Source organism: Herpailurus yagouaroundi, unplaced genomic scaffold, assembly GCF_014898765.1.
Source record: "Herpailurus yagouaroundi ecotype Mexico unplaced genomic scaffold, PumYag 530, whole genome shotgun sequence".
Taxonomy (NCBI): domain Eukaryota; kingdom Metazoa; phylum Chordata; class Mammalia; order Carnivora; family Felidae; genus Herpailurus; species Herpailurus yagouaroundi.
Window position 1 is genome coordinate 2,201,370 of NW_024412747.1, and position 27,696 is coordinate 2,229,065.

Sequence of the window (27,696 nt, forward strand, 5' to 3'; positions counted from 1 at the left end):
ACTTGGTGACAAACTCTATATACAGAAGTTGTCTTTGAACTCCATGAAATTACACTTGGAAACTGTCATGAAATTACCAACTTAGAAAATGTTTCAAAAGCCTGCTCTTTATCCCTTGAGGTTGCTAAGATTTTAGGCCATATCTACCACCATGTTTTCCAGACTTAACGATACCTTAGTGCATTGTTTCCTTGTTGCCCATCTTTTTTCCCAGTGATTTCTATTTCCATTCACCTAAAGGAAATCAATCTTGAAAATTCTATGATCTTTTATTACTTATTTTATTGTGATATACACATTTCTCAAATTTATATGTCCCTTTTCAAAAATTGGAAGAAAATTTCCTCGTCAAAAATCAAACATGGCGTTTCTAAGAGCTGTACATATTGTAAGAGGAGCAAAGTCAGAGGACTCAGTAATCAACTAACTACAAACATTTCCTATCCTTACCTTAAGAGGCATCTTCGCATGTTCATTTAATAATGGGACATCAAACACTAATCTTCGGAGCAAGTGCTGCATCATAGAAGGTCTCAATTGGCTGGTGGAACAAAGTTCATTTCAATAATGAAGGGAAATGTGTCTAAACGAAGTAAATAGTTCATTAGACTAAATTATATATGCCAAGAACCTCTCTTCAGATGGTGGTTAATTAGGTGCCCCAATCCAAAGATCAACAAAAGGCTACACAACTATATAAAAGGTTACATCCCAACTCATCTCTACTCCCTAGAGCTGAAGAGCATTCCTTAGAGATGGCCCTCTTTTCTCCTCCTTCACTTTCCCACCATTCACAGTGGCAGACCCTAATGCTTCCTGAGACCCTTCCTCCAGAAATACTTCTTTCTCCACTCTACTGGGTGGGAATGGTCTTCAGTGACTGAATTAGAAGCAAAAAGAAGTATCTGAACAGGAGGGAGAAAAAAAAGGCTGAGACAAATTTTGCCAGAGGTGGAAGGGAACAAAAATCAACATACAGTGAACATCTACTATGTGGGGTCATCCTGAATGTTTCACCTTGTTTAATATTTAGATAAACTCTATGAGGTAGGTATTTTGATTTCATTTTTACAGAATTTGAGGGTCAGGGGAGCTACAGAGAGAACCTCCTAATTTTTCACCTCCTTCAGTCCCATCTGGCTTCTAAGCCATACATACACTTTACTGTGAGTGCAAACTTTTCTTCATCAGTGGACTGCTGAGCCACGTGCTTTCACCCGCTCTTGAAATCAGAAAGGAGCCATCACCCCAGCTAGGGGGCTTGAGAAATTGTCATGTTAGCTGTCAGAACTCCAACAGGAGAAGGTATGCTCTGGTTTTCACAGTAAGACATTTGAACACTTCCATTTACAGGAAGTGGTTTTCTAGGCTGGAGGAAATAAAGTCAGCCTTCATGATTGCCACACATAAGTAATGCTTTAATATTATACTATATCATTTTTTATATATTTAAGAAGTCCTTTTTTTCTTTTCTCTTCTGGAAAAGGAGTTAAAATCATCACACATAGTCAAAAGGGGAGAATCTATTAATCTTACACTACGGCGGCCAGAGACTCCTCACACAGTCACCCTACCCACCAACATCCAGAATAGTAAAATCGATCCAGCATTATATCCAATGGCCAGATACCCTAGAGAGGCTTGGAGGAACACTCCAGAACTTGACGAGGAGCATGGGTGCTCTGATAAGACTCAGACCTTGGGTAGAGGGGACTACCTAAAGTGAATTAATTTTTTGATACAGAAATTGTTTCCAAAATTCATAACTATTTGTCAAGGGCCATATAGTAAATGCTCTTCCTTAAAGGAGAAGAAACTGGATTCGGAGTTGGCTTCCCACTTACCCACAAATAGAGAGCAAACAAACTTCTATGGAATCCCGCTGAGCTTTGGTAAGTGAGCAGCCCTTCGAAAGTCTGTACACAGTGTGCAGTAGCGAGTCAATGAGAGAAGCGTGGTGTTCTGTGCCCGCGAAAAGAGGGGCACATCTTGTTAATAAAGGCAACACGGCTGTGCAAAGGTACCGATTGAGGGCCAGGGCCATGTCTGTGGCACTCAAAGCAGCCTAAAAAGAAATCGCGAGAGTAGAAAGTCATTTGTGTTTGGCAGTAGACAACTCTCAAAGGGATGAACATGTTGACATGTAATTTCATTATCTAGAAAATGACAAATATACAGTGAAACCTGGGTTTGTGAGCATAATTCATTCTGGAAACATGCTTGTAATCTAAACCACTCATATATCAAACCAAATTTCAAGACCCATTGGCTCAGTTGGGATCCTGTGACGTCTGGCGTCATGTGTGACTCGTATTAGAAGACATCGCTCACTGATCAAGTTAAAACTCATTAGAAATGTTTGCTCATCTTGCAGAACACTCATAGAACAAGTTACTTGCAATCCAAGGTGTTCCAGTATATGAAAAGTGAAGATGTATTCTTCAGTTATACCTTTAAATGTGGTCCATGTGATTTTTTTTTTTTTTACCACTAGTAACAATCAACTTTCGATTGCTCACAAATAGATAAAAATGAAGTGATGTCAATAGTGATCTCTACCTCCTCAAGAAGCCCAAGAGGCTCACATTCTATAATAAAATATCAATGGTAAGATGAGTGTGAGTTGAAGACACTAATGATATCCAAGAATGTGAGTACTTTACTAGGGGAGGAAAAAGAGAAAGAAGCTTATTCCCATAACAAATCTCATGTTCAAAAATTCTTCCATAATTCTACTTAATAACGTTTACAGTTTTGCTCCCGTCTGTCGGAATCGACAGTCAAAGGTTCATTGTCTTCTTGTGTTCTCGACTATCCTATTAGGTTCAGAATTACATGTGAACACCCCCAACAAAGAAAAAAGAAAATTCAGTGTATTTTTAGGAGTCTCCTCTCAAGACTTTCATGAAAAAGCTGTTACCACCTCAAGATCTGGTTTTCTCTGGAATCAAAAAGACCCACTTAATTGAGAAAAGGAGGCATTATAACTATCGAAATGACATTTAGAGCTTCAGCTTACTCTACAGTGCTTCAAACAGGAGAGTATTTACACCAGGAATGACAGATTCTCAGTGCAGGCCACAGGAGGCACGGGGAACATTACAGCCTTATCTATGCTTTAAATATTATAATGATGATATTATATTATAATGATGATATTATATTGTAATGATGATATTATATTATAATGATGATATTATGATATTATGTTATAATGATATTATATTGCAATGATGATATTATAATGATGATATTATATTACAATGATGATACTATATTGTAATGATGATATTATGTTATAATGATGATATTATATTATAATATAGTATCCTTATAAGTATTATAAGGATGATACTGTTATTGGCACAACTCAACAGTGTCCATTAAGTATTCTTAATACTGTAACTGCTTTCATCGAGAAGCATGATTGTTTCAGCCAACCTTCCAAATTAGGGTTATATGAACTTACTATCTTCCGTGGTCCCTGATCAGAATTCTTATCTTAATCCTGAGGTTGTAAGTGCTCTCCACTGTTCAATGAATTCCTTAGGATACAGTCTATTTTATTTTATGTTTACCCACTGCCTGCCTAAAAATATAATTGGTACTCAATAGACATTTGGTGACAATACATAAACGAATGAATACATCTATGGAGAACAGGCCAGAGGAGGACATGTCAGGAATTGAGAATGTTCATCGTTACAATCATTACCGTATCTAAAGAAGCAGCAGCCCGGAGATCAGGCAGAAAGCCAACCTCGAGAAGATGGAGGAGGAAATCTTGAACCTCAATGCCATAGACCCTGTCAAGGAACAAAACCATGGCTGCCTTGTGATCTGGGCAAAACCCCGCAGACATGTCAGGCTCCACCACATTCCCATCTAAAAGAGAGAAGGTAACATGTTGTTGTTAATGGACAGATTACAAATGGCTTCTCTCCGGCCTTCTCACATTCAAGTAAAATCATCAGTTGAATGTTTTTTTTGTCCTTCTACCCACAGGCAAGTGCTAGGAACTGGCCTAAGGATTACCACAGGGCAATGCAAATTCAAGGTCATTCGAAATGTGATTTGGGCATATCCATTTGTTAGCTGCGTATTTGATTCAATACACAGCATTATGCTAGACAATGCGAAAGAAACAAAAAGGCATCCCAAATCTACATTGTGAAAACTAGTAAATACCATAAGAAGTTAAAGTGCAAAGTTTTCACTGTTTTCAAAAAATCAGCGTTTTCAAAAACACTAATAACACTCATGCATCCCTGAGAGCCTCTTTTAAACACTAATAACACTCATGCATCCCTATGTGATAATCATGGTTCATTTACATACTTATGGCTTGGACAAAATGATGCAACTCTATGAATCAGTTGGACTGTCAAATGAAATACGTTTCATGAGTCATAATAGCATTTAACAACACTTAAGACATATTTGAGAATCAGATTATTTTCTCTATTAATAGTCACTATTTGATGCCTGTATAGATCAGGGAATCTCATTAGAATTCCATAGATCCACACATTGGGAATCACAGAGATATGGAATTAGGGGATTATGTGCCAATTTAAAAAACTGGAGGACAGATCTGTTTCCTGTTTGGCCATGTGGTAATTATGCCAAATAACATCCTGCTACTGATAATACACTATGAGAATCTACAAAGACTATCACAGAATCATTAATATTGATACAATGTTGAAAAAAGAAGGATCCAGGGAAGAGGTTACATGACCACAATCATCCTGAAAAAATAAAGTCACAACTTGTTTGTTTTCATTCGTAATTAATGAATGGATTTCATATCTGAATAGTGACAATAAACAAGTAACAATGTTTTCAGGGACATTATATTAAAGGCTAATACCAAATAGCTTCCATTCCTTATTAAATGATAATAATACCCATATACCCACTACTTTCCTTCCTATCATTAAAATAATGGGAATAACAGCTTGTTTGTGGTGTTAGGCGCTATGCCAGGAAAGTTACAGACACCATTCGATAACAATTTTCACAAGCACACTGTGAGGCTGGTAGTCTTAGCTACATTTAACAGATGACCACTGACCTTTAAGGAAGTTAAATAACTTGCTCAGGGTTGTACACCTAGTAACTGGCAAAGTTAGATTTAAACCAAGGAAAATCAGCTTTCAAATCCAACCAAAACTGATTTAATCCTTAATGTTAAATCAGTATGTTATATTTTTTAATTAAAAATCCGTATGAAATTCCAGTCCAGTTTAATTCTCCTAAAAATTGCATGATAGGGAATTCAAATTTATAAGATTCTATGATTTTTTTAAAAATTTCTTTTAATGTTTATTTATTTTTGAGAGACAGACAGAACATGTGCAGGGGAGGGTCAGAGAGAGAGAGGGAGACACAGAATCCGAAGCAGGCTCCAGGCTCTGAGCTGTCAGCACAGAGCCTGACACGGGGCTCAAACTCACGAACTGTGAGATCATGACCTGAGCTGAAGTCAGATGCTTAACCAATGGAGCCACCCAGGTGCCCTAAGATTCTAAGATTTTAATATACAGTCATGACTAATGAAATGTTAAGCAACCTGCTGATCCTAAAATAAGATCTGTGTTTTAAACACTCAACCAAGTAGACATTCATGTTAAGGAATGTTACAGCTACACATACCTGGGATTCAAGACTTATCGAGTTGCTACAGTTGCTGTTTCACTTTTACCATCTCCTCAAACACAGTGGAGACAATAAAGCTGACAGACTGCCTCCTGTCAAATTTCTGGCTTTTGAACTAGAAGAAGGAAAGCCATGTATACTGGCCTAACCTTGTGGTCCCTGCAATATTCATCTGCCTACAATTACAATTACTGCCTTAGATAGTCTGTCCAAATCTGCTGGGGCCAAGTGCTGCAGGGACTGAACATGAACTTTTTAAAATTTATTTATTTATTTTGAGGCGGGGGGGAGAGCGCACCAGGAAGGGGCAGAAAGACAGAGAGAGAGAGAGAGAGAGAGAGAGAGAGAGAGAGAGAGAGAGAATCCCAAGCAGGCTCCATGCTGTCAGCACAGAGCCTGATGTGGGGCTCGATCTCACAAACCATGAATATCAACTTTTGAGACTGAGTGTCCCTCAAGTTTTCTGAAACCCTCCCTCTTTCATTATTATTCTGGGCCATGCCGTAGTTCTAAAAGATATATGATAAAAAATTTCTGAGAAAGGCCTCAGCCATCACTAAGGGAGGAAGAACTAATTGTTAGAGGAAAACTTCACATCCTAAATATATAACATACAGTAACAATTATTGTTGATAATGGGTGATGCTTAAATGGGCAACTGACTTGTCATGGAAACATACAGAAAAGTACAGCTAAAAGTTTAGCTTTTAAGGTTGACTTAAATGCATACCACTCAAAATAAAAACATACAGTTTTCTGTATATATTTTCCATGAAAGGAAAGTGATAATAAAAAAGTAGAAATTTAATAATAACCAATGGATTGGGTTTTAAAAATTAACTTTCATCATGATTGTGAGAGTTCACAAAAAAATCCTTTAAACCCCAAGGTAGACAAAATAGTGCGTATTTATAAAGGAAAACACCACCAAATATCATTACAGCACAACTAAATAGAACAGGAAAGAAACCACCTTGAAAAATCTTGAAGGCTAATGGCAGATAACTGGAGCAAAATGATAGATACTTTGGGGGAATTCTGAATGAGACATCTGGATATTCTTAGGGGTTATGTTCTTGGTTTTTCATGATAACTGATTTTATCTAAAAATGTAGCACTTCTCTCTTTCCTAATCTGGGTAACACTGGCATTATTATCTTTCTTCTGACAGCACCAATTTTATGGCTCAAAATATAGGGAAAAGAAAGGACAATGTACTTAAGTAAATGAATATGAGTTAGAAAGAGAAGTGGAAAGAAGGCAGGTGAGAACAGTCTGTATGTATACAAAAAAAAAAAGAAGTTGCCTCAAGTGGAGAAGATGAAAAGCCACAGACAATTATTCAGTTCATGCTTTCTCGAAAATCACAATGAATATTCAACTCTTATGGCTGGAAGATCTGGGTTTATAAGCTGGGCACATATGAAACTACTTTCTCTTCATCAGAAGGCTGGCTAGGAGGGTAAGTCATGTTCAGTTACACAGTGGTCCCTTCATTCTAGACTACACTTCCTTCTAAAATTAGAAGTTTATGTAAAAATGACATATGTAAGAATATCCAATAAAAAATTGAAAACTGAACAAAATTGAAACTGGAAAAAGGAAACCTAAGTATAATTTGGAATCTAATTTGTCCCTTAGTGGTCTTGAATAACTTTTTAAAAAATTATTTATTTTGAGAGAGAGAGAGAGAGAGAGAGAACGAGAATGAGCAGGGGAGGGGCAGAGAGATAGTAAGACAGAGAATCCCAAGCAGGCTCTGTGCTGTCGGCAGAGAGCCCAATGTGGGGCTTGAACTCACGAACAGTGAGATCACGACCTGTGATGAAATCAAGAGTTGGATGCTTAAACAACTGAGCCACCCAAGAGCTCCAAATCTTCAATAACTCTTAAATCTTTTTCTCCATGGTAGGCAGAGTGAACCACCAACAGGGAACTGGCCTCGGGCCGACACCATGTGCTATTTCTGCTGTGGTTTGGGGGCACTGCAGGGGATTGGTGTGTGTGTAAACCACTCAAACTGTGAGGCATCTGTGCTTCATCCAGCAATGCCTGAGCCCTCCCTCTTCCCCAACCCAATCTGGCCCCAGGGGAGGGGCCACAGCTGTTGGACAAAGGTTTATGTACAGAGTAGGTTATACCTTTATTTTCCATGCTTTTGGGTTAATATTAAAAACTAATCACAAGCAGTTGCTAAACCAAAATGACATACTGTAGAACGGCAATAAACATTTCATCAAAATGGTAAAAAAAATTCTTTTTTAATTCTCTCCTTTGTCTTGAGAAGAGCACTTCTTTCAACACACTGGGAATTTATAAATGTCTAAGTAATAAGCTATGGTCATTTCTGGGGAAAAAAAAATATTATAAGGAAATGACAATGAAAACTATCCAAAAGAGTGAAGAAAGGAATTGCAGGCAAGAAAGACAGAGAAGAATGAGGGCCAAAAAAACCAAAAAAAAAACCCCAAAAAAACAAAACAAAAAAAAAACAAAAAAAAAGTGGAAAGAAATTAGATGAGGTACATATTTGCTCTTCTCTGGAAACTGTCTGAAATGTCATATACAAAAATCTCATGGAAAACAGCCGTTTAAAAACAATGAGGCTGGAAAATACAAAATAGTAATATCTTTTTCATTTATATACGTGTGTTTGTAAATGTCTGTGTAGAAGAATATGGCAATAGAGCTTTTCTTAATTCAATGAAAAAGATGTACTTTATAGCTTTTTCCTTTTTAACTTTTTAAATGTTTATTTATTAATTTTGACAGGGAGAGAGAGCGGGGAAGAGGCAGAGAGAGAGAGAAGGAGAGAGAGAATCCCAAGCAGGTTCCGTGCTGCCAGCGCAGAACCCGATGCAGGGCTCTATCCCATAAACCGTGAGATCATGACCTCAGCCGAAATCAAGAGTCAGATGCCGAACCCACTAAACCAATCAGGTGCCCCAAGTTTTTTTACTTTTCTTGAAGAAATGTAAACCCAGTAACTATGCTGCATGGCAGTGGGGACTGGGGGCAAGGTGTTGGAGGGAATGTCGAGTGCTGATGGTGGCATTTAAAACATCATGTCCTCCAATGCCCCACTGAATTACAAAGAAGCTGGCCTTACCTTTGGCTATTGTTGGCATCTGAAAAGCAATGCTGATTACTCCCACCAAATCTCCCAGTGGAATTAGGGATCTCAGAATTGACCGGATTCTGATGGCTTCCCCCTTACCAGCATGAATCAACTACATGAAGGGAAACGAAGGAACGTTAGAACAACTTCGTGAAATCAGTGTTACAATTCCATCCAGAAAATTTGAAGAATGGGTCTCCCCATCTAAAATAATTTTCTGCTAATTAATTACACGTATAAACTTAGACCTCTCACAGAATTTGTTATTTTAGGCTTAGAGACAGATATTTACTCGTCCACACAGTAGTGCTGACATCAGCATACGCCAAATCATGTACTACAGCATAGGCCCACTGGTTTAACCATCAAAACAGTAGTTTTTATCCTCTGCAGGGTACTAAAATACATTGAAAATCTGATAAGGCTACGAAGGCTTACCTCGCAAAATTATATATAAATACCTATCATAACGTGAACAATAAATACAATGAAATAATTATCTTCGGACCCAGAACACATAGTAATATTTATGATTGATTTAGCCTCTTTCTTGATTTGGGATGAAAATGTAATTGTATCCTTATCCATATTCCATACTGATTTCTCCCAAGGAAGGGTTTAGGATGTAGTGGGGAAAACGTGAATATGAATCATAACAGGTTTTTGAGGCTGTCACTGGCTAATGGACGACCTGTAAAGACTGGATGCGATATGTCAAGAACCTCAGCAAGGCTCTGGAACAGACCACGGGCTTTCGGAGTGGGGGATGGGGGGGCACCTGTTGCCTTCCCCACAAGGTGAGAAACACAAGTACAATCTCTGTCACATAGGAGGTCTTCAACCAATGGATACAGAAGATGAATAAATTTCAGAAGTGCCGACTTTAGCGCCTTACTGAGTCACTTGGTTTCTTTCCTCCTAGTTTAATAGAGCACAAAATTTCCATTTAGTGGCATAATTTCCTGGTTCCTTTGATCTTTCATGTCAACTGAGAAAAGAACAGATACTGGGAGCATGACGTTTTTTGTATGCAATCACCTCCAGCATACAAACAGGCTCCAAGTCCTTCTAACATTCTGACATTTCTCCACACTGGGATTCCTCTCTGTTCACAACGAAAAGTTATGTCAAGAAAACATGAAAGTTTTTTTTTTTTTCTTTTAAAGCCTTTCTCTGATTTTATTTTTCTTAATGTTTATTTTCTAGAGAGACCGAGTGTGAGGGTGGGGGTTACAGGCAGAGAGAGAGGGAGACACAGGATCCGAAGCAGACTCCAGGCTCTGAGCTCTCAGTAGAGAGCCAGATGCAGGACTTGAACTCAGGAACCGCAAGATCATGACCTGAGCCAAAGTTGGACGCTTAAATGACTGAGCCACCGAGGTGCCCCAAGAAAACACGAAGGTTTTAACTTACAGCCATGAGAGAAGGAGACCAAAACAAAAAACGAAAAAACAAAAAAACAAAAAGAAAGAAAAAAGATGTAGAGAAAAATAAAACACAACACGAAAACAAACGGACAAAACCCCCACAGATCCTAAGCATACGTAGAAAGATGTGATCTGTAAGCAACAGTCCCATGGGCTTTTCAGTTTAGACGCGTATCTGCCATATGCCCCAGCACTGTTCACTGTGTTTCGATCTCTGTGGTCTTTCCCATTCCCAGGCCATGAAGCTAATTTTATGAGCCTTTAAAAGCTAGCACTTTTAAAATGAATACGACAGAGTAAAACAAAGCCGGTTAGGGTAAAATAAAGTACAAAACATCTGAATGTATTACGGAGTAAAAGTAAGTACCATTCCAGGAGACTTCTAATTTCTTCTCCGTCAGAACATTTTAGAAAACACCAATCCATAGAGCCTGAATAGCTGTTTCCATCTCTGTAACCACCCGCACCCCCACTTTCCCCTAAACCAGTGACGGGCATATGGCAGCTCCCTCAGAGACGAGATACTGCGCACCAAGAAAATGACTCTTGTCGGGAGCTGTTGCTCTCTCTCTCTCTGCATGCACTAAATTAGCAGAGGAAATTTATAGGAAAAATGTATTCTTTTCTTCTTAAAGTACAGGGAGGCTGAATGCGTTTGAGAGATATAGATGTAACTGGCTATTCCACTAATGACTTGTACTGAAATCTCATTACTAATTTTACAACCAAGGCATTTCCAACTAAATAAACACTTGTTCAGCAATTAGGCGGCTGCTATTATTTTTAACGGAGCGTGGAGATTATTGGTTTTGGATGCCGTTATGAGGTTTGCCGGCTATGGATTGTTTTCTGTTTTTATTTATTTATTTTGGGAGAGACAGAGACAAGCGTGAGCGGGGAAGGGAGAGAGAGAGAATCCCAAGCAGGCTCCCTGCTTCCAGCACAGAGCCCAACGCAGGGCTCGAAATCATGAACCGTGAGATCATGACCTGAGGCAAAACCAAGAGTCGGACACTTGACCGACTGAGCCACCCAGGTGGCCCTGGGGATTCTTCACATAGACGTATAAGCTAGGATCGCTGTTCTTGGGCCCCAAAGCACTTACATGCATTTCAGGAGCACAGCGTCCTAAGAGGTCAATCAAAGCTGCATAAAACGTCATGATGGCATTCCCCATGTGGATAGTGTCATCCTCCTCCTCTTCTGTCTCACTTTTGTAGATTGTTCAAAAGAAACAGAAAGCAAAGGAAACATGATGATAAAATGACACTTCACGTTTATTACATACTTCTTGGACAAAAGGGATCCCCAAGGTAATTCATTCTGCCTCTTCTGCTACTTTTCATGTATGTGATTAATTTGTAGCTTGACATTTAAAAAAAATTTTTTTTTCAACGTTTTTAATTTTATTTTTGGGACAGAGAGAGACAGAGCATGAACGGGGGAGGGGCAGAGAGAGAGGGAGACACAGAATCGGAAACAGGCTCCAGCCTCTGAGCCATCAGCCCAGAGCCCGACGCAGGGCTCGAACTCACGGACCGCGAGATCATGACCTGGCTGAAGTCGGATGCTTAACCGACTGCGCCACCCAGGCGCCCCATAGCTTGACATTTTTAAAGGGAAGTAACAATGAGTTAAAGACCAGACACCAAGAATACATTTGTGGGAACTTTAATATTGAGAATCCCTCAAATGAAAAAAAGAATTGCTAATTTGATGGAATCTGCTTATTTCTAGAGGCAGACAACCTTTGTTTTAACAAAGAAAATAACTAATGGAAAGACTTGGTAAGTTTAAACTTACTTTTTTTTTTAAGCTTATTTATTTATTTATTTATTTATTTATTTATTTATTTAGAGACAGAGAGAGCACGCACGCGCTCGAGCGCGTACAAGCAGGGGAGGGGCAGAAAGAGAAGGAGAGTGAGAAAGAATCCCAAACAGGCTCTGCACTGTCCTCACAGAGTCCAATATGGGGCCCAAACTCACAAACTGTGACATCATGAGCTGTGAGATCTAAGCTGAAAGCAAGAGTGGGAAGCTTAATGGACTGAGCCAGCCAGGTGCCCCTGTTTAGAAGACTTTTATAAATAGCTTACATCTACAAAAAAGGTGACAAAGATCTGTCCTATAAGATAGCAAATGTAAGGCACCTAGGACAGTGCTTGGCTCAGAGAAAATACTTAGAAATGTGTTATCTTTCACTTACTATCTCTTTACCATGTACTCTACCCCACCCAGCCACTCCCAGATAATCCAACACGTCTCCCTCCCCATCTCTGTGAGAAAAACAAAGACTTCATTATCTTGCTAATGAGGGACCAATCTAGATGGCCTTGGAAGATCACATCATTCACCCCTCCCTTGGTAGGTGGCTCAGCTGGACCTAGCAGTCTGCAGGGTGACAGCAAGGCCTTGTTGACCACATCCTCTTGGCATGCAATGCTGCTCCCAGGGTGCTGTGTGCACACTCACTGGTGTGGTCCTGGGCCAGAGATCTCTTGATATATTTTCCACTACTTAGAGAAACTGAGGGCCACCTAGCTCCTCTGTGGCTAATTGATAAACATGTAACATGATCTCGGAAGACTCCTAGTCTGAAACCACCTTGGACTTGACATGGACAAAACATCTAGGCCTAGTCTGTGTATACAAGAATGAGGGTCTGCAGGACTACTCTGCTTGGAAATTTGCCTCCAGTAAGCCCTACATTCTATCTTTTCCAGGGGGGTCAGTAGCATGGGAGTAGGATCTGTTAGCAGGACACTCACCGCCACAGATAAAAACTATGAAGCAACATGCCTGGGTTGACTCATGTCCGTTGCTGGAATCAAGTATTAATAATGTCTACTATGTAGAAATGTTAGGTAGCTACTGCCTCCCATATCAGCCATTGTACTTAATCAAGCATTTTGCTCCTCAGAATGACAACGCCCCCTTTTCTGGGCTTTACCACTATGCCAGTTAAGTCCCCCATTCTCTTGCTAAAGGTCTTAATTTCTTACTATTATCTTGAAAACTCATTCCAGCTAGCTTCCCACCAAACCCTACTACAATTTCAGAATCTTGTCTGCCGTGGTTTGTAATGACTCGCTTTGCCATACCACCCTACCTCCCCGGGAAAAAATTCACAAAATACATCTCCTCCAAACAACCTAAACTTCTCCCTGCTACATTCACCCCATCTTCCTTATTTTCTCTTTATTCAAGCTATTCCCACAGCAAATTCCATCCAGTCTTCTTTTTTCATTAATTTTTTTAAATGTTTATTTTTGAGAGAGAACACGTGTGAGTGGGGGTGGGGCAGAGAGAGGGAGGCAGAATGCAAAGCAGGCTCGAGGCTCTGAGCTGTCAGCACAGAGCCTGATGCAGGGCTCGAAGTCACAAACTCTGAGATCGTGACCTGAGCCAAAGTCGGATGCTTAACCGATGGAGCCACCCAGGCGCCCTGCATCCGTTCTTCCAAGTCTAACACATTGGATTTTCATGGGCAGAAATCATGGGTACCAGAGGATTCTATTGCAATTGACAGAATGCAAATCATATTTTGTAAAATTTCAAGACAAGGAGTGTAATTTGCTCCTAAGAGTATATATATTAGACCTACAGTGTTTTACTGGATCCGCTAGTTGGCGAGGGACCATCTCGAGAGGGATCCTCGGCTATTTTTATGGCTTCTTCCATTGCTGCAAGAAGACCGTTCCCACCTTCCCCTCTCAAAGCAGGACCGAAACACTCAGGCCTCCGGATGAGCAACCTCACCACAACATTAGCATTCTCTTCCACGCTCTCCCCTAAAATCAAATGAGGAACAAGAACAAACAAACATTGGTCATATGGACATTCTGAGCCAACAGATGTTATGTTAGTTCATTTAGATTTAAAGAAGAATCAGTAAAACCAAAGGACATAGTCACTAATAAAGCTAGAATTCGACTTAAATCACTAGTTTTATGTACACAAGACTCAGAAAGCTTCTTGTACTTAAAATTTGGAAAGTAAAAAGCATTACAGATGCATAGTTTTTTCACCCTTGTTAATTCATTATACGAAATGAAGCCATAAGCCTACCTATTAATTAGGACCCAATTATTTTTTTTTTAATTTATTTTTTTTTTAATTTCTTTTCAACGTTTATTTATTTTTGGGATAGAGAGACACAGAGCATGAACAGGGGAGGGGCAGAGAGAGAGGGAGACACAGAATCGGAAACAGGCTCCAGGCTCTGAGCCATCAGCCCAGAGCCTGACGCGGGGCTCGAACTCACGGACCGCGAGATCGTGACCTGGCTGAAGTCGGACGCTTAACCGACTGCGCCACCCAGGCGCCACTAGGACCCAATTATTCAAATTTACAAGAACTTGTAACTGCCTAAAAATGTTAGTTTAATAATAAAAGCATCGCATTCAAAAAAAATATTAGAAATTAAATTATTACTGTGAACAAACTACTGATTATAAAATATTTTACTAACTTTTTCTTTACTAATATTTGCTTCTTAGATGAAAATGCTAGGATATATTATTATTTTATGCATCTATTTTTATGCAGTTTTAATCATCACCAAAAAAAGACCCAAAGCAATTAGTCTTACCATTACAGAAGACAGCAAATCGGAGAAAGTCAAGGTATCTCTCTCCTTCAACTGGATTCCACCCAATATCTGGGTAACCCTTAGATACCAGCATTGGGCAACTCTGCAGTCCACAACCAGCCAAATATCGAACTACCTACAAACAATGATAAGCAAATGTGTTATCCCATGGGTCGGAAGTCATTAGATGCTAATACAATACATAATAAATGATATTCTCAAAGGACAGTTTAAAACAAATGTTGTTTTGGGGTGCCTGGGTGGCTCAGTCGGTTAAGCATCTGACTTCAGTTCAGGTCATGATCTCACGGTTCATGGGTTCCAGCCGTGCATTGGGCTCTGTGCTGACAGCTCAGAGCCTGGAGCCTGTTTCAGATTCTGTGTCTCCCTCTCTCTGTGCCTCCCCTGCTGGTGCTCTGTTTCTCTCTCTCTCTCAAAAGAGAATAAAACAGTTAAAAAAAAAAAGAATGTGGTTTTGCAAGTTTTTGTTTTTTTAAATGTTTGTTAATTTATTTTTGGGGAGGAGGGGCAGAGAGAGGAGACAGAATCCCAAGAAGGCTCCGAGCGGCCAGTGCAGAGCCCAACTCGGTGTTCGAACTCATGAACTGTGACCTAATGACCTAAGCCGAAATCAAGAGTAGGCAGCTTAACCGAGTGAGCCACCCAGGTGCCCCTGCAAGTTGTTTTTAACCTCATGACAACACATGAACTCTCTTTAGCAAAACCTTAGAATTAAGAAATATTTATAAATCATAACAAAGTGCTATCATCATAAAAATATTTATAAATCAACTCTATGAAAGAAAATGTTCCTAAGTTTCACATCATTTAATTTGAGACTTTTATCTATAAACATATTTGTGCCACCTGGCTGGCTCAGTCGGTAAACCATGCAACTCCTGATCTCGCAGTTGTGAGATAAGCCCCACATTGGATGTAGAACTTATGTTTAAAAAATTGTGTGTGCATATATATGTGTTATACATATATATATATACATTTATATTATATATCATATATGTATTGTACATTATATATAAATCACATGTATATACATATATATATATTATGATATATTTGATAAACTTTAAAAATGTCTAAAGACCCCTCACCCAGTATAAAACCTGAATCCATCGGAGATACTGAAAGACCCATCTGAGATACAGTGATATTTAGAAAAGTGAATTCACTTTCAACATGGTATTATCAATTTAAGTTTGTATTCAAATACCTTGGGTTCAAATCTTTTCTGCATTATTTACTGGATCCTTCTGAGCCATGGTTTCACTCTCTATAAAATTTGAGCAAGTATTACCTACCTTTCAGTATTACTGATTTTAACACATTGAATTTTCTGCTTATCGTTGCCTTTTAAATTACTGTTTTAAGTGAATGTTGATCCTTGGCAAATTTCATAACTGGTCCAGTTTTAAAAGAAATCCCCATGTTATTATCAATGGCAGTAGACTGCCAGTCAAGCAACTTATCAAATTAACCCAGATCAAGTTAAATCGGCTTGAAAAAAAAATAAACAATCTAGCTAAAAATATTTTGTACCGAATTTAAGTATAATTTATGTACAACAAACTCATCTATTTAAAGTATAAGTTCAGTGATCTTTGAGAGATTTATGCATTGGTAAAAAACACAGCACAGTCAAGATGCAGAACATTTCTATCACAGGGAGCCTGTGGGGCTCAGTTGGTTGAGCATCCAACTCTTGATCTCAGCTCAGGTCATGATTTCACAGTTTGTGAGTTCGAGCCCTATGTTGGGCTCTGTGCTGAGAGCATGGAACCTGCTTGGGATTCTGTCTCTCCCTCTCTCTGCCTCTCCCGCTTTCTTTCTCAAAATAAATAAATAAACTTAAGAAAAAAATAGAACATTTCCATCACTCTTCAGGACCCATCCATCCTGCAGGACCCATCCATCCTGCATGTGGATGCCTTGACAATCTGCTTGGTGTCACTACAAATTAACTGGTCTATTCTAGAACATGCAATCCATGTATAAAGATATAATGTACAGGGGCGCCTGGGTGGCGCAGTCGGTTGAGCGTCCGACTTCAGCCAGGTCACGATCTCGCGGTCCGTGAGTTCGAGCCCCGCGTCGGGCTCTGGGCTGATGGCTCAGAGCCTGGAGGCTGTTTCCGATTCTGTGTCTCCCTCTCTCTGTGCCCCTCCTCCATTCATGCTCTGTCTCTCTCTGTCCCAAAAATAAACGTTGAAAAAAAAAAAAAGATATAATGTACATGCATGTGTGTGTGTGTGTGTATATATATATATATCTATATATATATATATACGTATATATAGTATGTAAATGTATAAATGCATATAAGTATATAATTGTATATATATGTATATAAAGATATGTGTGTCGTTCTGTGCCTGGCTTATTTCACTCAGAATAATGATTTTTAGAGTCATTTACATTGCAACACATGTCAAGACTTCATTCCTTCCTTTTGCTTCATAACAGCCTTCCACCGCATATGGAAATAGTCTGTGTTTCCTTATCCATTCATCACCTGATGGACATGGTCTCTAGTTTTTGGCTAAGATGAACAATGTTGTCAGCAATGTCCACACCTTTGTGTGGACATACATTCCTATTTCTAATGAGCAAGTACCTATGAGTGAGAGGGCTAGGTGTGCGTTTAGGACAGGGATACATTTAATTTGTGAAGAAACTGCCAACCTGCTTTCCAAACTGACTCCACCATTGTTCATCTCAACAGCAACAGGTAAGAGTTCCAGGTGCTCTGTATCTTCCACAGCATTTGGCATGGTCAACTTTTTAAATAGTAGCCAATTTAATGCGTGTGTAGATAAAAAGATTTTAGGGACGCCTGGGTGGCTCAGTCGATTAAGCATCCAACTTCAGCTCAGGTCATGAGCTCACAGTTCATGGGTTCGAGCCCCATGTCGGGTTCTGTGCTGACAGCTTAAAGCCTGAAGCCTGCTTCTGATTCTGTGTCTCCCTCTCTCTGCCCCTCCCCCGCTTGTCCTCTATCTCTCAAAAATAAACATTAAAAAATATTTTTTAAAAATAAAAAAAAACAAAAAATGAGAGAGCATGCGCGACTCACTGACCTTATTGCTATGGTAAGGAGTTGGTTTCTTTTTTAAAAATTTTTTTTTCAACGTTTTTTATTTATTTTTGGGACAGAGAGAGACAGAGCATGAATGGGCGAGGGGCAGAGAGAGAGGGAGACACAGAATCGGAAACAGGCTCCAGCCTCTGAGCCATCAGCCCAGAGCCCGACGCAGGGCTCGAATTCACGGACTGCGAGATCGTGACCTGGCTGAAGTCGGACGCTTAACCGACTGTGCCACCCAGGCGCCCCAGGAGTTGGTTTCTAAAAATATGCAAACATACAGATTTTAGTAAAATATATTTGCTTTAAAATATGATTTTAGACTATAAATATTAAACTGTATTTACAGAAATATAAATAATATGAAAATGTGTATTCATCTCTATAATATACAAATATGTTTTTGTTGTGTGGTTTTTGTTTTCCTTTGGAGAGAGAGAGTGAGCAGGGGAGAAGGGCAGAGGGAGAGAGAGAGAATGTTAAGCAGTTTCCACGCTCAGTGTGGAGTCTGATGTGGGGCTCGATCCCAGGACCCTGGGATCACTGACCTGAGCTGAAATCAAGAGTTGGATGCTCAACTGACCGAGCCACCCAGGTGCCCCTACAAATGTGTTTTTTTTTCAACTGTTGAAAAGAAAGCAGCAAAGACAAGAAAGGAGACAGAGAAGAGGTTTCAATCTTAAATGGCATGAGCATGAAGGGCTAGACTAAAAGGTGACTTGGAGTGAGCGGAAGGGTGTCAGGAAAAGAGCCAGGAAGACATAAGGCAGAAGAATACTGCAGATGGACGGAGCAGTGAGCACAGGGTCCCTGAGGCAGGAACACAATCGGCGTGGCTGGAGCAAACAGAAAAATGAGGAGAATTGCAGGAAATGAAATAAGACGGATATGTGAAATCAGATGAGTCAGAAGCTATCACAATGCCTTTACTTGAAGCGAGGCAGGAAGTCTCTGGAAGAATTGTAGACAAGATTAATAAGATCCTTTCAGGAGGCTCACTCTGGCTGCTAAATAGGGGAGCAAGGGAGGGACCGGGGAGACTACTTAGAGTGCAATCACAACGACAACACTGGGTGGGGGGGCTTATCTATGTTCCGGCAAACGTGTATGGGGCTTCAAGTGCTTGGTTACAGTGCAAGGTCTTAATATGTCACGGATGCCTTGCCCTGGAATATATGTCTCTAGGATACGAAATGTACTTTGGGATGTTAAAACAACCTTGGAAGAAATTGAAACTGTACAACTAAAACAAAAGGAACAACAGATACTTTTTTGTTCATTCCCTTTCCAGAGAAAAATGCATGTGATCAGAGGAAACACTTTATCTCAAGTTTCTTGTTCTTTGTAATTCACAATTATATGCTATATGTAATATATGTAACATGTTTATAGTACGCAATAGATGTGACCGTATCAATGTAACTATGACTCCATTACAGTTATATTTAAATAAACTTGAGAAAAAACTACAAACAAGCATCACACACACACAGGGGTGTGGATGTTGCTTACCTTTTCCAAATCTGGCTCACGCAGAGCTAAGGCCAGTTCATTATTATCCATCACTGATGCGGCTGCCACATCCAGTGGTGTTGAACCTCTCATTGCTGGTGAGGCTGTTAATTCAAACAACATTGAGACAAAACCTAGATTGTGCGGCAACCATGAAGGCTATATAAAAACATACTTTCCCTCAAAATTTCATTTCTAAATACAACACATACTGCACTAATCTAAAATTAATTTCCATTAAAGTTTAATTTAACTGTAACATATTCTTTTTATCTTAAAGATGATATAAAAGCCACGAATTTACTTACCAAGACCAACACTGCTGTTCTCCAATAAATAGCTGAGATGGTCAAACATAGCTTTTTGATTCTGCCGACTTATACGACAGAAGTAACAAAGAAAACGGCAACAGTTGGCCACCATCTTGGGAAAAGTGATTTCCTACGTAAAGAGCATTTAGTTAGCGGTGAGAGCCAATGGTCTTCAGAAAACTGAGTTCAGAAGCTGAGATCCAATCACACTGTCATTCCATGGGTGCCCATGGGTGCCAAGCCTTCGAGACTGAAGACCATCATTTGTCTCGACTTTAACTCACCCAGTCTTTGAGCCATTGAAGAACAAGCCCAGCACTAATTTAGAAACCTCATTATCATCAATGAATTGATCTGGAACTAATCTACAGGCAGCACAAACCTAGCTAGCATTCAGGCAGACTCAGTTGTGAATCCTGACTACCCGTTAGCTGTGCTTCCTCGGGATGATACTCCGTCTCAATGATTCAGTTCTGTAAAACTGGATTAAAATGAATGATAATACTTACTTGAGGTAAGATAGGGAAAGTTCAAGGAGACCACTTGTGAAAAGTTCCACTACCTGGAACCACAGAAGGGCGTTCTTACCATAGGTGTTATTGTTGTTGTTTTTAAGTTTCCAGGATTCACACCTTCTCTGATTTGCCCGACTTGTCACTGTGATGAGCCCCTTGACCAGAAGGTTTGCATGCTAGATCCCATCAAATACATCTCCCCTGAGGGCCAAATCTTGTTCTAATATACCCCAGATGAATCCCTTGAGTCCCTCCCTAACAGAATACTTTATAAATATCTTTGTAAGTCTGTCTAACTGAACATGAGAAAAATGGACTCCTTTCCACATTTTGAAGAATATATCTTAACATTTCCAAAAATACTGAAATATATTTTGCAAATCATAGGTCATGAAATTATACCGATTCCCATGAAGTTGCCTGTTTTATTACTCTTGTTCATTTGGTTTTAAAGAACTTTATTTCAATTTTGAATCACTTAAAAAATTAACTTTATAGTCTTAAAACAAATACTCCAGAGCACCATCTTCAAAACGTGGCCTGGATCAGGAATTTAGTGGAACTAACTGTTGTCTAAATCAAGGGGAATGTCTGGGTCTGAAGAACATGTTTTGTATTTTGGACTTTTTATGTAATGGACATTAATTTATAATTCGGAATTTTGAAAAGTTAGCATAGTATTAACGTTTAAAGTTTCTAAATAACCACTAAATGGGAATAGTTTAGGAGACAGAAAATTACACGGTATAAGATAGAAACTGTTGCCAATATCAAAGGAAAAAAATAACTAGCATATTCAATTCTCAATCTATAAGGTTTTATTATGTTTTTTTTTTCGAAAGCTATTCTTTAAAAAATAGTCCTCCTAAGAAGATTTAAGAAATCCTCATTAAGAATATGTAATGGATGCCCTCAGGAGTCATATTTCTTCGCATCTTAAGAATCAAAGGTTTTCCTTTACCTTGGACTCTCCACCTCCAAGGACATTCACCATGACCTCCATCACCGTCTCGTGCATCCCAAGTGCCCTCATGAGATTAGGGTGCTGGTAAAATACTTTATTATTCATGATATCCCTAGAAAGGACAATATAGGTAGGGGGAAGGGGAGCACAAAAGTCAGAGAAAAATTTAAATGACAATTTATCTGAGGTCCTGATAAATCTTTTGGAAATAATTCCTGGCATGAACAAAAAAGTAAGCACAATCATGATTAAAGTTAATAAAAGCAAAAGCTAATAAGCATAATTAATTGAGTTTTCCTCAAAAAATAATGATAGCCTCTCAAAAATAGTATACAAGTTATCTATTTTTTTTCTATTACAAGAAAGGTACTAAATATGTAAACATTCATCTATATGAAATATACTTTTGGACACTTATTCCTAATTTTATATATATCCAAACATCTGTTCAACCTTCTTTAGTATAGAAATATGAGTCACTGTTATACCATGTTTCTATGAAAATTCCCATATAAATTATTGATATAAAAACATCTATGCTTTTCATGTAGGTTATTTTTCACACTGTATTCAATATTTGTATGTTTAATAACATTTTGTGTTATCATTCCAGAGAAATGCTTTTTTTTTTTTTTTTTTAATTTTTTTTTCAACGTTTATTTATTTTTGGGACAGAGAGAGACAGAGCATGAAGGGGGGAGGGGCAGAGAGAGAGGGAGTCACAGAATCGGAAGCAGGCTCCAGGCTCTGAGCCATCAGCCCAGAGCCTGACGCGGGGCTCGAACTCACGGACCGCGAGATAGTGACCTGGCTGAAGTCGGACGCTTAACCGACTGCGCCACCCAGGTGCCCCGAGAAATGCTTTTTTAAAGGAAACATATTCTCAAAGAGAAACTGAATACACATCAAGGCCAGGTTCAACTAATCTAAATCCAGTAAATTAAAATGGACATTCAATTTGAAAAAAAAAAAAAAAAAAAAGCAGCAGATGATATCCAAAATGTTTCCCATTATTACTATTCCATTACATATTTTTATAATATGTATGTAAAGGCATTCCTAAGGATATTAATGTTTAGTAGACATTAAAAATAAATAACTCTTGATTTTTATTTGAACGTAAATTAAATCAATATGATTTTTTCTACAAAACCCTCCTGTCATGGATATAACAAGAAAATTATATTGCACAGCCTGCAGGGAAACAAACTTTCCCTTCATATCTGATCTCCTTTGACTCACTCACCTCTTGATTTAGTCATATGCTAACTTATAGGTACTCCAGGCATATCAAGACAATGAAATAGTATGAATCTTGTATTATGATTTTCTTTTGCTTTTTTTTTTTTTTTTTAGTTTTAGTTTTTCACTTTTGTTTTTTAATGTTTATTTTGAGAGAGATAGAGAGCAAGTGAGACAAGGGCAGAGAGAGAGGGAGAGAATCCCAAGCAGGCTCTGTGCTGTCAGCGCAGAGCCCGACGTGGGGCTTGAACCCACGAACCGTGAGATTGCAACCTGAGCCGAAATCAAGAGTTCGACACTTAACCAACTGAACCACTCAAGTGCTCCTAGTTTTTCACTTTTAGTTGGGTTTAGTTTATCTTCAATAACAAGAGTCTTTAGATAGCACAACTCACAAAAATGACATGGGGGCCAAAGACTAAAATAGGCCAGATCTATTCCGTGCAAGAACATATGGGGTAAAGAAAGGACTCCTTTTCCTTCACGGAAGACAGCAACACATGTAGCAGGAGAACCTTCCATTTTCAAACCACACTTGTAATCACAGGCTGTGTTCTTTCATTAATGGAAATCGTTTTGCATGACCGAACTTTGGAAAATATTTAATTGAAAACTTGTTTGCCTTTAGTTCCAAGTAAATTGAGTGGATTTATAATTCTACCACTCAGTAGGCAGGTTGTCACTCATTAAACGTGTCCCGTGAGAAGTATGTCTCATACCACAAAGACGTAACTTTTTGTTTCAGAAATATTTTGTTTTATCACTACTGACTTATGTGTTAACAGCATATATTATCACTATATGTTCATTTGACAAGAAAGAGTTCATTTCCTAGAAGGCTTCCTTTCTCATTTGGTTAAGTAAGATCATTTATGTGCAAGGCCCTTTTGGGTTAGATATAAGTATTAGTATTCAAAACAAGATTCAGGGGCACCTGGGTGTCTCAGTCAGTTGAGCGTCCAACTCTTGATTTCAGCTCAGGTCGTGATCTCACGGTTGTGAGACTGAGCCCCATGTTGGGCTCTGTGCTGAGTTGGGAGCCTGTTTGGGATTCTGCCTCCCCCTCTCAGGCCCTCCCATTCACACGTTGTCTCTTTCGCTCTCAAAATAAATAAATAAATAAACGTTAAAAAAATAAGATTCATGTTCATATGATTACAAGGACCATCGAATTTGCTTTTGTTGTTTCGGTTTTTCTGTTCTCCTTCTTTTGTCCTGTTAGTATACTTATTTTTAGTGTGCCGTGATAATGATTTTGGAATAGAACCTTCCAGCGTTATTTTAATGATTTCAAATACTTGATAGTTCCAAGACCAATATACAGTATTATGTTCTGAACTTAGAATGCACGTAAATAATACTACACAATCTGAGTCTTTCTATAATTTTTCTACCCACAATGTTATTTTTTAGGTCAAAGAAAAGAGTAGTTATTCCATTCCATTAGTGTTTTGTTTTGTTTTGTTTTAAGAACTCTAGGTTTCTTTAACCCTTTTATTGTTTCTTTATACCCTATTTTATCCATGTCAGTAGTTATTTTCATTCTCCTCTTTAATGTTTATCTAACTAGGTTAACTGTTTTGGCAGAATGTTTGTATTCTCTATCATTTTTCAACATTTTACATTCAATTTCTACATCCAATGTTTAGATATTATTCTTGCAAACGTGATAAAGCTTAAACTTTTATTTTTGTATTTTCATATTCCAGAATTATGCAATCTTGTGAGTGATTCCTATATTTACGCATGTATACATCAGTAACACACTCAATAAAACTTACTGCTTCTCATTCTTTCTCTCTGAATTCCATTTCCTTTTCTCTAATGCACAGCCTTTAGAAGGTCTCTCGATGAGGAACTGTAAGTAAATATTCTGAAATAACTTTGTATTGCCCTCACTCTTAAATATGGGCTATAAACTCTCATCTCCAAATCTCCTTGAAGCACAAGTTCATTGTGAAGAATTCTCAACTGAGTAACACATGGTAAACTGATGGTTATTTTCTGTCAGAATTTTGAATATGGTTTCTCATTGAGTAATGATCTTTAGTTTTGCCATTGAGAATTCCAAATACTGTTTTTTTGTTGCTGTTGTTGTTGTCATTGTTTGTTTTTGTTTTGTTCTGTTTTTGCTAAGTATTCTGGCTTTTCTTTCAACTTAGTTTTAAGATAGTCTATCACTGGTTTTATGCAGTTTCCCTACATTTTATCCAGGTGGGTATATGGAACTACCTGTACTTGAGGATAATCTGTGAACTTGTGTTCTTCATTGATTCTGAAAAACTCAAGCCATCAGCTAGCTCTTCAAATGTCCCCATTTTCTAGATTATCTATTCTGTCTTTTCCAGAAATCCTGTTTACCATATTGTAGACCTTCTTATACTATCCCCTAGGTCTCAAAACTGCTCTTTTGCATTTTCTTATCTTTACCTCTCAGTGCTACAGTACTAAGTAATTTCCTCAGATCTATGATCCCACTTACCAATTTTCTCTTCAGCTAGATCTTTCCTAATGTAACCAATTCACTGTTTTTAATGTCATTTAATGTATTTTTCATTTCTAGAAGTTCTCTTTTGATCTTTTCCTTTTTATATTTTCTTTTATTCTTTGTTTATTTTTGAGAGAGAGGGGGCGGGGCAGAGAGAGAGGGAGACAGAATCTGAAGCAGGCTCCAGGTTCTTAGCTGACAGCACAGAGACTGATATGGGACTTGAACTCATAAGCTATGAGATCAGATCTGAGCCGAAGTTGGAAGCTAACCTGACTGAGCCATCCAGGCACACCTCCCCTCTTTTTTTAAATAATTTTTCTTGGGGCGCCTGGGTGGCGCAGTCGGTTAAGCGTCCGACTTCAGCCAGGTCACGATCTCGCGGTCCGGGAGTTCGAGCCCCGCATCAGGCTCTGGGCTGATGGCTCAGAGCCTGGAGCCTGTTTCCGATTCTGTGTCTCCCTCTCTCTCTGCCCCTCCCCCATTCATGCTCTGTCTCTCTCTGTCCCAAAGATAAATAAACGTTGAAAAAAAAAATTTTTTTTTTAAATAAAAAAAAAAAATAATTTTTCTTTATTTTTTTAATGTTTATTTATTTCTGAGATAGAGAGAGGGAGAAAGACAAGAGTGCAAGCAGGGGAGGGCAGAGAGAGATCTTTGGATCCTTTTCAAATTTTCATGGACATTTTTCCATGATTTATTTTTGGAGAATTGATTTATCCTTTGTATTTTTACCATTTTAAATACAGTAACTTTATGTTCTCTTTCTGGCACTGTATTATCTGAAGTTTTGAAATAGGTGTTCTGACTCCACCAGTATTGTATCTGCAGACCCTTGCTTAAGGCAGACTGTTTCCTTACGTACTTTGCAATTTTCAATTGTAAGTTAACCACTGGTAGTATTTAGGTTTTTCCTTCAAAATTTCACAGTGATTTGAGGCCAATTTTTATGTTCTCAGTTTTGGGATCCTTAGGCTACACATGAGGTATAAATGTTAATCCCCAAATTCACACAAAGCGCACCTATAATGTTGAATTCTCTCCCCATTCTTTTTTCAAGGCCCAGTAAATACAGACAAAATTCCTTATTCCTGTGGTGAGTGTTTGTCTCCCCACAGAGTTTAATGTGTCTTTATTAACCTGTATTTTTATATATGATTGTACATTACTGAAAAATTAATTTAAAAAACCCTCTAAGATATGTGCTGTATCATTGCCACCTTAGCATCTAGTTGTAAAATTAGTCGTTTTTCTAGTGAGCTGTAAAATATAATGTCTAGAAAAGCAACAATCTCATTTAATAATCATATTACAGGTGTATCTCACAAATATTGCAGATTTGGTTCCAGATCACTGCAATAAAGCAAAATATTGCAATAAAGCAAATCAAATAATTTTTTTGGTTTCCCAGTGCATACAACAGTTATGTTTATAATATGCTAGCGTCTATTAAAAGCATAGGAAAATTACGTTTTACAAAACAGCACATGTACCTCAATTAAAAAATACTTTATTGCTGAAAATACTAACATTTCCTGAGCTTTCGGTGAGTCGTAACCACTGATCACAGGCCATCATAACAAATATAATAATAATAACAAAGCCTGAAATATTGTGAGAATTGCCAAAACGTGACACAAAGAGACACAAAGTGAGCAAATGATGTTTAAAAAAAAAAAAAAAAGTTGCCCATAGACTTGCTCGATGCAAGGTGGTCATAAACTTTCCATTTGTGAAAAACTCACTACCTGCAAAGTGCAATAAAGCAAGGCACAATACGATGCGGCGTGCCTGTAATCTAAGCAGTGTATCTATATTAATAAATGTACAGTGCACCTACTGGAATAAACGATTAGAAGGAAGACATTTATAAGACAGAGGTTGTAGTAGTTAAATAAATTACCCTAATCCACGAATCATAAGCTTCTCTTCTTCTTTGCCCATTCTTACACTCAGCAGAGAACGAATCTGACCGAGAGATGCCAGCAGGTTGATGGTATCCTCCACGGAGACACCATTTATAGTGTAGGTCTTTGGCAGAGCCCGGACCAGACCCCCAATGCCATCGTACTGTCGATGGAGCAACACAAACATGGCCCTCACCAGTTCAGGGTCTTCAATGACAGACTCTTGCGCCCATCGGACCATGGTCTCAGAAATCAACTGCTGAAGAGTGGCTGCACAGTCATTACGGATATTTTTTAAAAGGAAAAAAAAAAAAAAACGAGAGAAGACAAATGAGTTGGGCATTTCAGCTGTACCTCTCATAGCCCCAGCCTAATACCAGAAATGAAAAGGCTAGGAACATTCTTTGAAGAAAAACTTCATTTAAATGCTATATATGTAATATATATCTATATCTATATCTATATCTATATCTATATCTATATATGTCAGTCATATATACATGTCATATATATATGTCAATAAAAATGAGTTATGAACATGAAAAGGCAAAAACACACAAGCTTTTCCTTAACACTCATTCTTATAATTAAAGAATTTAAGCTGTTTCAGAACTATGGCCACTTTTTCAAAACTATTGTTGGCAATCCATAGGGTAATCGATATGAACTATTACTTCCACTTTTATTTTCTTTGTTGCATTATTTTCCTCCCAGATGTGACATCACCATACATCCTTATAAAGTCAGTCATGTGCACTCAAGGAACTATCTATTTTTCTATCTCCTCATTTGAGCCATTTGTAATAGTGACCGCATATAATTATATTTTTACTATAATTTGGATCCCTAATTGTCAGT

The 27,696-nt window shown here is 38.4% G+C and overlaps 1 protein-coding gene across 13 annotated transcripts in view; it reads right to left on the reverse strand.

Annotated features, from left to right (window-relative positions):
• RYR2 (ryanodine receptor 2) overlaps window positions 1-27,696 on the reverse strand; it is a 768,472-nt gene that overhangs the window by 193,307 nt on the left and 547,469 nt on the right. For all 13 annotated transcript variants that reach the window (XM_040464903.1, XM_040464902.1, XM_040464892.1 and 10 more), the window contains 11 exons: window positions 26,835-27,108; window positions 21,199-21,313; window positions 19,720-19,852; window positions 19,412-19,515; window positions 14,800-14,935; window positions 13,813-13,999; window positions 11,312-11,417; window positions 8,771-8,891; window positions 3,716-3,885; window positions 1,845-2,065; window positions 451-541 (listed from right to left, as the gene is read on the reverse strand). In XM_040464903.1, the coding sequence (XP_040320837.1) occupies window positions 451-541; window positions 1,845-2,065; window positions 3,716-3,885; window positions 8,771-8,891; window positions 11,312-11,417; window positions 13,813-13,999; window positions 14,800-14,935; window positions 19,412-19,515; window positions 19,720-19,852; window positions 21,199-21,313; window positions 26,835-27,108 (1,658 nt within the window). The remainder of the gene's footprint in view (window positions 1-450; window positions 542-1,844; window positions 2,066-3,715; window positions 3,886-8,770; window positions 8,892-11,311; window positions 11,418-13,812; window positions 14,000-14,799; window positions 14,936-19,411; window positions 19,516-19,719; window positions 19,853-21,198; window positions 21,314-26,834; window positions 27,109-27,696) is intronic.